General features: G+C 41.2%; 1 protein-coding gene and 1 long non-coding RNA gene across 2 annotated transcripts in view; one reads left to right on the top strand and one right to left on the bottom strand.

Moving 5' to 3' along the window:
• LOC134758613 (uncharacterized) overlaps window positions 1–13,344 on the bottom strand; it is a 78,154-nt gene that overhangs the window by 12,265 nt on the left and 52,545 nt on the right. The gene's annotated exons all lie outside the window — the stretch shown is intronic.
• Window positions 12,085–13,038, top strand: LOC101127568 (olfactory receptor 2G2). Its single transcript, XM_004028721.1, has one exon. The coding sequence runs from the start codon at window positions 12,085–12,087 to the stop codon at window positions 13,036–13,038; it is 954 nt and encodes a 317-aa protein (XP_004028770.1).

Raw genomic sequence — 13,344 nt, 5'->3', positions numbered from 1 at the left:
CATTTATTGATAAAATGGATACATGCCAAGGGATGAGAAATACATGTGACAATAATCAGGGGTCTTCTACCTCAGTGGAATTTCTAGGGTCAAGTGGTGTAAAGCATGTTGAGATTTCCTTCTGTGATGAAGAATAAATTGTCGTACCTTGTTTCCTCTATGCCCAGAAAAGCAGCATAATGTCTAGTGGCCCCTTTGGATCTTGGCAGCAGCGTATTCTTCATTTGGGTGTGTTACTCTAGCTCATTGACTAAGCAACTTGCTAGCTTTGAGTGGGGACTCAGAATAAGAGCAGGCTCTGCAACAGGTCCAGGCTGCTGTGCAAGGTGTTTTGCTACTTAGGCGGTAGGATCCAGCAGCTCTAATGGTTCTTGAGGTGTCAGTGGCAGACAGGGATTCTGTTTAGGGGCCCTCTAGGTGAATCACAGCGAAGACTCTTAGAATTTTGGAGCAAAGCCCTGCCATTTCTTCAAACACCTAAGCTGCTTTTGAAAACGCATTGGGCTTGCTCCTGGGCCATATTAAAGATTGAATGCTTAACCATAGGCCACCAAGTTACCATGTGACCTGAGCTGCCCCTCATAAAGGGGATGTTGTCTGACCTGTTAAGCTATAAAACGGGGTATGTGCAGAGCACTTCATCGTAAAATTGAAAGCGTACATATGCGATCAGGCTCAAGCAGGTCCTGAAAACACTAGTAAATTACATAAAGAAGTGACCCAAATGTCCGTGGTCCCCACTCATGCTACACTGCCTTACACTGATGGCCTCATGGTGAGTTTCCTATGGTCAATCAACAGGCCCTACAGAAACCTTGGGCCTGGTTCATAGATGGTTTTGCACAATATTCGGGCACTGCCAAAAAATGAACAGCTGCAGCACCACGGCCCTTTCTGGGACATCCATGAATAATAGTGGTGAAGAGAAATCCTCCCTGAGAGTGGAACATCAAATAGTACATCTGGTTCCTTGCTTTGCCTGGAAACAGAAATGGCCAAATGTGTGATTTTTTAAATCAATTCATGGGCTGTGGCCAGTGGTTTGGTGGATGGTGAGAGACTTGGAATGAATATGATTGGACAATTGGTGACAAGGAGGTCTGGGGAAGAATTATATGGATGGACCTGTCTTGACAGGCTAAAAACCTGAAGATGTTGTGTTATGTGAGTGCTCACCAAAGAGTGATGTCAGCAGAGAAACTAATAGTCAACAGTGTGTGGATACCAGTCAGCCTCTTTCCCCAGCCACCCCGTCATCACACAGTGGGCTCCTGAACAGGTATGGTGGCAGGGATGGAGATTATGCATAATTTCCATTCTTCAAGGCTAACCTGACTACGGTCACTGCTGATTGCCCAATCTGCCAGCAGCAGAGACAAACATTGAGCCCCTGATATGGCAGCATTCCCCAGGGCAATCAGACAGCTACCAGGTGGCAGGTGGATTACACTGGAACACTTCTGTCATGGAAGGTAGTTCTTACTGAAATAGACACTCTGGATGTGAATTTGCCTTCTCTGCACATTACGGTTCTGCAAAAGTACCATCTGTGGACTTACAGAGTGCCTTACCCACCACGATGTTATTTTACACAGCTTTGCTTCTGATTAAGGAACTCACTTCGCCCCCTGCCCCTCCCCCTCCCTCTCCCTCTCCTTCTCCCCACGGTCTCCCTCTCCCTCTCTTTCCATGGTCTCCCTCTGATGCCGAGCCGAAGCTGGACGGTACTGCTGCCATCTCAGCTCACTGCAACCTCCCTGCCTGATTCTCCTGCCTCAGCCTGCCGAGTGCCTGCGATTGCAGGCACGCGCCACCATGCCTGACTGGTTTTCGTATTTTGTTGGTGGAGACGGGGTTTCGCTGTGTTGGCTGGGCTGGTCTCCAGCTCCTAGCCGCGAGTGATCGGCCAGCCTCGGCCTCCCGAGTTGCCGGGATTGCAGACGGAGTCTCCTTCACTCAGTGCTCAATGGTGCCCAGGCTGGAGTGCAGTGGCGTGATCTCGGCTCACTACAACCTCCACCTCCCAGCCGCCTGCCTTGGCCTCCCAAAGTGCCGAGATTGCAGCCTCTGCCCGGCCGCCACCCTGTCTGGGAAGTGAGGAGCATCTCTGCCCGGCCGCCCATCGTCTGGGACGTGAGGAGCCCCTCTGCCTGGCTGCGCAGTCTGGAAAGTGAGGAGCGTCTCTGCCCGGCTGCCATCCCATCTAAGAAGTGAGGAGCGCCTCTTCCTGGCCGCCATCACATCTGGGAAGTGAGGAGCACCTCTTCCTGGCCGCCATCCCATCTAAGAAGTGAGGAGCGCCTCTGCCCCGGCCGCCCCATCTGAAAAGTGAGGAGACCCTCCGCCCGGCAACCACCCCGTCTGGGAAGTGAGGAGCGTCTCCGCCTGGCAGCCACCCCGTCCGGGAGGTGAGGGGCGCCTCTGCCCGGCTGCCCCTACTGGGAAGTGAGGAGCCCCTCTGCCCGGCCGTCTGGGAGGTGTACCCAACAGCTCATTGAGAACGGGCCATGATGACAATGGCGGTTTTGTGGAATAGAAAGGGGGGAAAGGTGGGGAAAAGATTGAGAAATCGGATGGTTGCCGTGTCTGTGTAGAAAGAAGTAGACATGGGAAACTTTTCATTTTGTTCTGTACTAAGAAAGGTTCTTCTGCCTTGGGATCCTGTTGATTTGTGACCTTACCCCCAACCCTGTGCTCTCTGAAACATGTGCTGTGTCCACTCAGGGTTAAATGGATTAAGGGCGGTGCAAGATGTGCTTTGTCAAACAGATGCTTGAAGACAGCATGCTCCTTAAGAGTCATCACCACCCCCTAATCTCAAGTACCCAGGGACACAAACACTCTGCCTAGGAAAACCAGAGACCTTTGTTCACTTGTTTATCTGCTGACCTTCCCTCCACTATTGTCCTATGACCCTGCCAAATCCCCCTCTGTGAGAAACACCCAAGAATGATCAATTAAAAAAAAAAAGAAGAAAAAAAAAAAAGGGACTCACTTCACAGAAAACAGAGTGTGCCAATGAGTTCATGCTCATGAATTATGAATTCACTGGCCTTACCATGTTCCCCATGATCCTGAAGCAGCTGGCTTGTAAGAATAGTGGAATAGCCTTTGGAAGACTCAGTAGCAATATCAGTTTGGTGGTAAAACCTTGAAGGATTGAGACAGGTTCTGTATAATGCTATATAGGCTTTAAATCAATGCCCAATATATGGTGTTTCCAACATAGTGAGGATTCATGGGTCCAGGAACCAAAGGATGGAAATGGGATTTGCATCATTCATTATTACTCTTAGTGATCCACTGATAAACAATTTTTGTCCTCACGATCTTAAGCTCTGCTTGCCTAGAGGTCTTGGTTCCAGAGGGAAGAATGCTTAGGTCAGAAGACAAAACAACGTTTCTGTTAAACTGGAAATTAAGACGGCCACCTGGCCACTTTGAGCTCTTTGTTCCTCTGGATCAAAAGGTAAAAAGGGAAATTACTATAGTGGTTGGGGTAATTGATACTGACTAAAAAGGACAAATTGGACTGCTACTCCAATACTCCACACAGTACTGTCATGCTCTGTGATTAAAGTCAGGGGAAAACTACAACAACCCAATTCAGACAGGACTATTAATGGCCCAGACCCTTCAGGAATAAAGGTCTGGGTTGACCCACCACATAAAGAACTACAACCAAGATGCTTGCAAAGGCAAAGGAACATAGAATATAAAAGAAGGCAGCTACAACCATATGACTAGTTACAGAAATGAGGACTGTGTTGTTATATTTCTTCTTTGTTTTGTTGTGAATATGTTTGTATAAATGCATGTATGTATAGACATATATAAACATTTATATGTGTATTACATAATTATTTTATGTATACATATACATATATGCATATGTATACACACAGTAAGCAAATGTCTTTGATTTCTTTCCTCTCTTATCCTCTTATGATGTAAGATAAGATGTATTACTTTTACATCACAGTATGTAAGTTATGGGATATCAAAGAGAAAATAGCACTTGTTAGTTTCCTTATTTGAAGATTCAGTATGGTTTGAGGAGTTGTGTATGAGTGTCAAGGATGAACTATAAGAGTTAATTTTATGTGTCAACTTTTCTAGGCTATAGTACCCAGCTAGGTCAAACAAGAGTCTAGATGTTGCTGTGAAAGTATATTTTAGATGTGATTAACATTTAAATCTGAAGACCTTGAGTAAAGCAGATTATATCTCCTTCATAAAATATGTGGGCCTCATCCAAACTGTTGAAGACATTAAACAAAGCAATTATCAGCCAAGAATTTTGTATCCAGTGAAACTAAGCATCATAAATGAAGGAAAGATGCAATTTTTTTTCCAGACAAACAGATGCTGAGAGAATTTGCACTACAAGAACTGCTAAAAGGAAATCTAAATCTTGACACAAATCCTCAAAATATACTAAAATAGAACCCCTTAAAACATAAATCTCACAGGATCTATAAAACAACAACACAATGGAAAAAAAAGGTATTCAGGCAACAGATAGCACAACAAATAGAATAGTACCTCATATCTCAATACTAACATTGAATGTAAATGGCCTAAATGCTCCACTTAAAAGATACAGAATGGTAGAATGGATAAGAATTCACCAACCAAGTTTCTGCTGTCTTCAGGAGACTCATCTGACACATAAAAAGCCACAGAAACTTAAGGTAAAGGAGTGGAAAAAGATATTTCACACAAATGTATACCAAAAGCAAGCAGGAGTAGCTATTCTTATATCATACAAATTTTAAAGCAACATAATGAAACCCTGTCTCTACCAAAAATAAAAAAAAAATTAGCTGGGTGTGGTGGTGGGCACCTGTAATCCCAGCTACTTGGGAGGCTGAGGCAGAAGAATAACTTGAACCCAGGAGGCGGAGGTTGCAGTGAGCCAAGATTGCGCCATTACCCTCCAGCCTTGGCAACAGAGTGAGACTCTGTCAAAAAAAAAAAAAAGAAAAGGCAAAGAAGGACATAATATAATGATAAAAGGACTTGTCCAACAGGAAAATTTCACAATTCTAAATATATATGGCCCTAACAGTGGAACTCCCAAATTTATAAAACAATTACTAGACCTAAGAAATGAGATAGACGGCAACACAATAATAGTGGGGGACCTTAATACTCCACTGACAGCACTAGACAGATCATCAGGATAGAAAGTCAACAAAGAAGCAATGGACTTAAACTATACCCTACAACAAATGGAGTTAACAGATATTTGCAGAACATTCTACCCAGCAACTGCAGAATATGCATTCTATTCATCAGCACATGGAAAATTCTCCAAGATAGAACATATGATAGGCCACAAAACAAGCCTCGGCAAATTTAAGAAATTCAAAATTATGTCAAGTATTCTCTTAGACCACAGTGGAATAAAGCTGGAATTTAACTGTGGGGAAAAGAGAGATCAGATTGTTACTGTGTCTATGTAGAAAAGCAAGACATAAGAAACCCCATTTTGATCTGTACTAAGAAAAATTGTTCTGCTTTGAGATGCTGTTAATCTGTAACTTTAGCCCCAACCCTGTGCTCACAGAAACATGTGCTGTTTTGAATCAAGGTTTAATGGATTTAGGGCTGTGTGGGATGTGCCTTGTTAACAATATGTTTGCAGGCAGTATGCCTGGTAAAAGTCATCGCCATTCTCCGTTCTCGATTAACCAGGGACACAATGCACTGTGGAAAGCCACAAGGACATCTGCCCAGAAAAGCCTGGGTATTGTCCAAGATTTTCCTCCAGTGAGACAGCCTGAGATATGGCCTTTTGGGAAGGGAAAGACCTTACATCCCCCAGACCCACACCTGTGAAGGGTCTGTGCTGAGGAGGAGTAATGAAAGAGGGAGGCCTCTGTGTGGTTGAGACAAGAGGAAGGTTTCTATCTCTTGCTCATCCCTGGGAATGGAATGTCTTGGTGTAAAGCCGACCATTTATTCTATTATGAGATAGGAGAAACTGCCCTGTGGCTGGAGGCGAGATATGCTGGCAGCAATACTGCTCTGTTACTCTTTGCTACACTGAAATATTTATGTAAAGTGAAACATAAATCTAGCCTATGTGCACATCCAGACACAGTACCTTTCCTTGAACTTATTCATGTTACAGATTCCTTTGTTCACATGTTTCCCTGCTGAACTTCTCCCCACCATCACCCTGTTGCCCTGCCACACTCCACTCACCAAGATAGTAAAAATAGTGATCAATAAATACTGAGGGAACTCAGAGACCAGTGCCGGTGCAGGTCCTCCCACATTGAGTGCCGGTCCCCTGGGCTCACTGTTCTTTCTCTATATTTTGTCTCTGTGTCTTATCTCTTTTCTCAGTCTCTTGTCTCCACCTGATGAGAAATACCCACAGATGTGGAGCGGCAGACCTCCTTCATTAACTCCAAAAGGAGCTCTCAAAACCATGCAAATATATAAAAATTAAATAACCTGCTCCTGAATGATCGTTGGGTCAACAACGCCATCAAGATGGAAATTTAAAAAATTCTTTGAACTGAATGATAATAGTGACACAACCTATCAAAACCTCTGGGACACAGCAAAAGTGGTGCTAAGAGGAAAGTTCAGAGCATTAAATGCCTACATCAAAAAGTCTGAGACAGCACACATAGATAATCTAAGGTCACACCTCACAGAACTGGAGAAACAAAAACAATCCAAACTCAAACTCAGCAGAATAAAAGAAAATAGAAGATGAGAGCAGAACTAAATGAAATTGAAACAAAAAAAAGAAAAATACAAAAGATAAATGAGACAAAAATCTTGTTCTTTGAAAAGATAAATAAAATCGATAGACCATTAGTAAGATTAACCAAGAAAAGAAGAGAAAAGGCCGGGCACGGTGGCTCACGCCTGTAATCCCAGCACTTTGGGAGGCCGAGGCGGGCGGATCACGAGGTCAGGAGATCGAGACCATCCTGGCTAACATGGTGAAACCCCGTCTCTACTAAAAATACAAAAAAATTAACCGGGCGTAGTGGCGGGCGCCTGTAGTCCCAGCTACTCAGGAGGCTGAGGCAGGAGAATGGCGTGAACCCGGGAGGCGGAGCTTGCAGTGAGCTGAGATTGCGCCACTGCACTCCAGCCTGGGCGACAGAGCCAGACTCCGTCTCAAAAAAAAAAAAGAAAAGAAGAGAAAAGATCCAATTTAGTTGAATTAGAAATGAAATGGGAGATACTACAACTGATACCACAGAAATACAAAAGACTTTTCAAGGCTACTATGAGCATCTTTACTCATATAAACTAGAAAACCTACAGGAGATGGGTAAATTCCTGGAAATATACAACCTCCCAGATTAAACCAGGAAGAAATAGAATCTTGGAACAGACCAGTAACAAGCAGCAAGATTGAAATGGTAATTTAAAGATTGTCGGAAAAAAAAGTCCAAGACCTGACGAATTCATAGCAGAATTCTATCACACATTCAAAGAATTGGTACCAATCCTATTGACACTATTCCACAAGATAGAGAAAGAGGGAATCCTCCCTAAATCGTTCTATGAAGCCAGTATCACCCTAATAGTAAAACCAGGCAAGGACATAACAAAAAAAGAAAACTACAGACCAATATCCCTGATGAACATAGATGCAAAAATCCTGAAAAAAAAAAAAACTAACAAACCGAATTCAACAACATATCAAAAAGATAATCCACCACAATCAGGTGGGTTTCATACCAGGGAAGCAGGAATGGTTTAACATATGTAAGTCAGTAAATGTGATACGCCACATAAACAGAATTAAAAACAAAAATCACATGATTATCTCGATAGACACAGAAAAAGCATTTGACAAAATCCAGCATCCTTTTATGATTAAAACCCCCAGCAAAATTGGCCTAGAAGGGACATAGCTTAGTTGTCTAAAAATTGCTTGCCTTTTCATATTTTTGACCTAGTTGTATTTCTTCCTTTTCTTTTTTTCTATATCTGTCACATATATATTTACAATACAGGTTTTTATTTGTCTCTTACTGATATTTTAAAATGCCATGGTTATTAAATCTTTGCTTTTTGTCTTATAAATATTTCCCACATTTTAAAATTTGCGTTTAATATTTGAAATACAGTTGAAAATTTGCTTTTGTAGGGGAGGAGAAGTTATTTTTATCTACCTTTATTAGGTTTATTGGTGGGGCTGACTCCGGTAACAAAAGAAAGATTCACAAGAGAAACATGAACAAGTTTATTAAAATGTATACTGCAGTATACATGAGAGATGCTCAGTATACACGAGAGATGTATACACGAGAGATGCTCAATATACACGAGAGATGTATACACGAGAGATGTATACACGAGAGATGCTCAGGGAATGAGTAATTCCCAAAGAGGTGACCTAGGCCTCCAGCTTATGGAGCAGATTCAAAGAAGAATGGTAAATTTTTAGAGGATAACAAGACAAAGGAAAAGGACAAGACAAAGGAAAAGTTTCTGGGGACAGCAAATTGTGGGAAGGCTAATAAATGGCAGATAAAGGCTAGTTGGGAGGGGTTGTTTCATAGATTCCTCTGATGCTATCTCCTGGCTGTTAATTTTTGTCTTTCTTGGTGTGGAGAGGAGGACACAATTGTCTTTTGTACATCTATCTCCTGCTTTCAGGCAAATTGAGGAAAGGCAGGTAACGTTTTCTTTATCTGCCTCCTCCCAGTTGCACTCAGTTCAAAACAATTTTTATGTTAAAGAGATATATTTTTGTAAGCAATGAGAAAAGGACTCCCTATTTTATAAATGGTGCTGGGATAGCTGACTAGCCATGTGTAGAAGAATAAAACTGGACTCCTACATTTCACTATACACAAGAAATTAACTCAAGATGAATTATTTACATGGAAGATGCCAAACTGTAAGAATCCTACAAGAAAACCTAGGGAATATTATTCTGGACATCAGCCTTGGGAAGGAATTGATGACTCAGTCCTCCAAAGCAATTGCAACAAAAACAAAAATGACCTAATTAAATTAAAGAGCTTCTGTAAAGCAAAAGGAGCAATCAACAGAGAAAACAGACAACCTGCAAAATGGGAGAAAATGTTCACAAACTATGCATCTGACAAAGGTCTAATATCCAGAATCCATAAGAAATTTAACTCAAAAAGCAAAAAACAAATAACCCCGTATAAAAATGGGCAAACGACATGAGCAGACACTTCTCAAAAGAAAACACACAAATAGCCAACGAATGTGAAAAAATGCTCATCATCACTAATCATCAGAGAAATGCAAATCAAAATCACAGTGAAATACCAGAATGGCTATTATTAAAAAGTAAAAAACAAAAAAAAAAAAACCAGATGCTGGCAAGGCTGTGGAGAAAACGGAATGCTGTTGGTGGGAATGTCAATTAGTTCTGCCACTGTGAAAAGCGGGTTAGAGATTTCTCAAAGAACTTAAACAGAGCTACCATTTGACCCAGTAATCCCATTACTGGGTATATATCCAGAGGAAAAGAAATCATTCTACCAAAAAGATACATGCACTCATATATTCATTGCAGCACTATTCACCATAGCAAAGAAATGGAATGGTAGACTGAATAAAGAAACTGTGGTTCCTATACACCCTGGAATACTATGCAGCCATAAAAAATGATGAAGTCATGTTCCTTTGCAGCAAAATGGATGCAACTGGAGGCCTTTAATTAATGCAGGCACAGAAAACTAAACACTGCATGTTCTTACTTATAAGTGGGAGCTAAACAATGTGTACACATGAACATAAAGATGGGAACAACAGATGCAGGGACTGCTAGAGGGCAGAGAAAGGGAGAAGGGAAAGGACTGAAAAACTAACTGCTGGGTACTATGCTGAGTCTGGGTGACAGTATCAATCATACACCAAACCTCAGCATCATGCAATATACCCAGGTAAGAAACCTGCACATGTACACCCTGAAACTAAAATTAATGTTTAAACTATTTTTAAAAAGAGACTTCTTTTTGGATGGCATATTTTGATTTTTTCCACTTTCAGTTTCTTTTTAAAAAACATGTTTTAATTTTTATGCAATTGGTCCTAACAGTTTTTGATTTACACAATTTGTTGCCTTCTTGGGACATAACATTTTACTACATCCGTATGTTCATTGTAGATTCAATCTTTAATCAATAAAATTGCCCTGTTTTGTCAGTTTTGTTGTTATCTCAAAATTAAATTATATTGAATTTTTCTAATTTAATTTTTAAAAATGTTTTCTTTCTTTAATTGACTGTATTGTTTGTTTCAAACAGGCTGTACAAATTTGAGTTTAGTTTTTTTTTTTACCCTAGCCTATGACATGCTTTTCTCTATTAATTGGAGCACTCATCCCTTAAGCGATTGATGTATTTATTTCACTTGTATTTACAATCACCTAGAGCAATCATTGTGTGCCTATACTGACATGATTTGTCTTAATTCTTTAACTTTATTTTCATTATTTTACTATTTATTCCTTTATTTGTTACTTTAATTTACTTTTTTTTTAGAGATAGGGTCTTACTCTGTTGCCCAGGCTGAAATGCAGTGGCATGATCATAGCTCACTGCAACCTCGAACTCCTGTGAAGCGACACTTCTGCCTCAGTCTCTTGAGTAGCTGGGACTACAGGTGCATGGGACCATGACCAGCTAATTTTTAAATTTTTTTTGGAGAGTTAGTGTCTTGCTATGTTGCAAGGGCTGGTCTCAAACTCCTGGCCTCAAGCTGTCCTCCCACCTTGGCCTCCCAAGTCGCTGGGATTTCTTTTATTATTTAAGTGCCATTGTTCTTTCTTCTTTGCCCTTTTCTTCATAAACTATTTTCTTTTAGCCTTTTAGGGATCCAGTATTTGAGAAGTAATTTAGGCTGGACATTAGTTCTTTTTTTTTTCTTTTTAATCACTGTTAGTAACTGATGGAGTGACATATTTAATACCCATTTTAAAAATTTTGATTCCTTTCCAATGTACACAAATAGGTCTTGTGATTATTAAAACCTTTTTCTTTTTTTAATTATTATTATACTTTAAGTTTTAGGGTACATGTGCACAATGTGCAGGTTCGTTACATTTGTATACATGTGTCATGTTGGTGTGCTGCACCCATTAACTCGTCACTTTGCATTAGGTATATCTCCTAATGCTATCCCTCCCCTGTCCCCCCACCCCACAACAGTCCCCGGTGTATGATGTTCCCCTTCCTGTGTCCATGTGTTCTCATTGTTCAGTTCCCACCTATGAGTGGGAATATGCAGTGTTTGGTTTCTTGTCCTTGAGATAGTTTGCTGAGAATGATGGTTTCCAGCTTCATCCATGTCCCTACAAAGGACATGAACTCATCCTTTTTTATGGCTGCATAGTATTCCATGGTGTCTATGTGCCACATTTTCTTAATCCAGTCTAACATTGTTGGACATTTGGGTTGGTTCCAAGTCTTTGCTATTGTGAATAGTGCCCCAATAAACATACGTGTGCATGTGTCTTTATAGCAGCATGATTTATAATCCTTTGGGTATATACCGTGTAATGGGATGGCTGGGTCAAATGGTATTTCTAGTTCTAGATCCCTGAGGAATCGCCACACCGACTTCCACAATGGTTGAACTAGTTTACAGTCCCACCAACAGTGTAAAAGTGTTCCTATTTCTCCACATCCTCTCCAGCACCTGTTGTTTCCTGACTTTCAATGATCGCCATTCTAACTGGTGTGAGATGGTATCTCGAGACTCCCTTTTTCTGTAACTTGAAATACATTAATATAAAAAGGGAAATTTATTTTAAAGGAAGGGTCAAATTTATTTCCTGCAAAAGATGATGATGTTTCCTAATGTCTGCTCTTGCTCTTCTCTGCTTCGGAAAGCACTGAAGGACAGCTAAGATATTTGAAGGATGTGTATTGCATTTATTTATAATGCACATATTCGGAAAATAAATAGATCTAAGTCACCGGATGTAAAGACATAGCTTCTAAGCATTTAACATACAATACTTTTTTGGGTGGGCAGGTGACATTGTCACTCATTTAACCCTATGTGATGTGTTATCTTTCTCAGCTATGCCTCAGCCTTGGGGAACACACTTTACATATGGGGATGGTGAGACATACCAATGAGAGCAACCTAGCAGGTTTCATCCATTTAGGGTTTTCTGATTATCCTCAGTTACAGAAGGTTCTATTTGTGCTCATATTGATTCTGTATTTACTAACTATTTTGGGGAATACCACCATCATTCTGGTTTCTCGTCTGGAACCCAAGCTTCATATGCCGATGTATTTCTTCCTTTCTCATCTCTCCTTCCTGTACCGCTGCTTCACCAGCAGTGTTATTCCCCAGCTCCTGGTAAACCTGTGGGAACCCATGAAAACTATCACCTATGGTGGCTGTGCGGTTCACCTTTACAACTCCCATGCCCTGGGATCCACTGAGTGCGTCCTCCTGGCTGTGATGTCCTGTGACCGCTATGTGGCTGTCTGCCGCCCTCTCCATTACACTGTCTTAATGCATACCCATCTCTGCATGGCCTTGGCGTCTGTGGCATGGATCAGTGGAATAGCCACCACCCCGGTACAGTCCACCCTCACCCTGCAGCTGCCCTTCTGTGGGCATCGCCAAGTGGATCATTTCATCTGTGAGGTCCCTGTGCTCATCAAGCTGGCTCGTGTGGACACCACGTTTAACGAGGCTGAGCTTTTTGTGGCTAGTATCCTTTTCCTTATAGTGCCTGTCTCATTCATCCTGGTCTCCTATGGCTACATTGCCCACGCAGTGTTGAGGATTAAGTCAGCTACCGGGAGACAGAAAGCATTCGGGACCTGCTTCTCCCACCTGACAGTGGTCGTCATCTTTTATGGAACCATCATCTTCATGTATCTGCAGCCAGCCAAGAGTAGATCCAGGGACCAGGGAAAGTTTGTTTCTCTCTTCTACACTGTGGTAACCCCCATACTTAACCCTCTTATTTATACCTTGAGGAACAAGGAGGTGAAAGGGGCATTAAAGAAAGTTCTAGCAAACGCTCTGAGAGTAAATATTTTATGATTATTAAAAAAAAATTTAAGTGACACTGTGATGAATTTTTTTTTGGTAAAAAGTAGCATCTTTTAATAAGAGGCTTTTTTATGGGCTCTTCTCACATTTTCTTTTGATTAAATATTTGTACAACATTTTGCATTATGTAAAATACTATGGAATATATGTCTACATACATACATGAAACATATGTCTATAAAGTCGCAACTTGGCCATTACCCAGTAGCAGTATAAGGTGAGTCCTTTAGTCAATCTATGCTTCAGTGCCTTTGCTGCAGAATATATCATTTTTGTAGTACATTTGAAACTACTTTT

Source organism: Gorilla gorilla, chromosome 1 (genome assembly GCF_029281585.2).
Source record: "Gorilla gorilla gorilla isolate KB3781 chromosome 1, NHGRI_mGorGor1-v2.1_pri, whole genome shotgun sequence".
NCBI classification, from domain to species: Eukaryota; Metazoa; Chordata; class Mammalia; order Primates; family Hominidae; genus Gorilla; species Gorilla gorilla.
This window is presented reverse-complemented; position numbering and strand designations above follow the sequence as displayed.

Excerpts from the sequence above, each read along its gene's own strand:
- LOC101127568 (XM_004028721.1), top strand. The coding sequence starts at position 12,085 with ATGGGGATGGTGAGACATACCAATGAGAGCAACCTAGCAGGTTTCATC.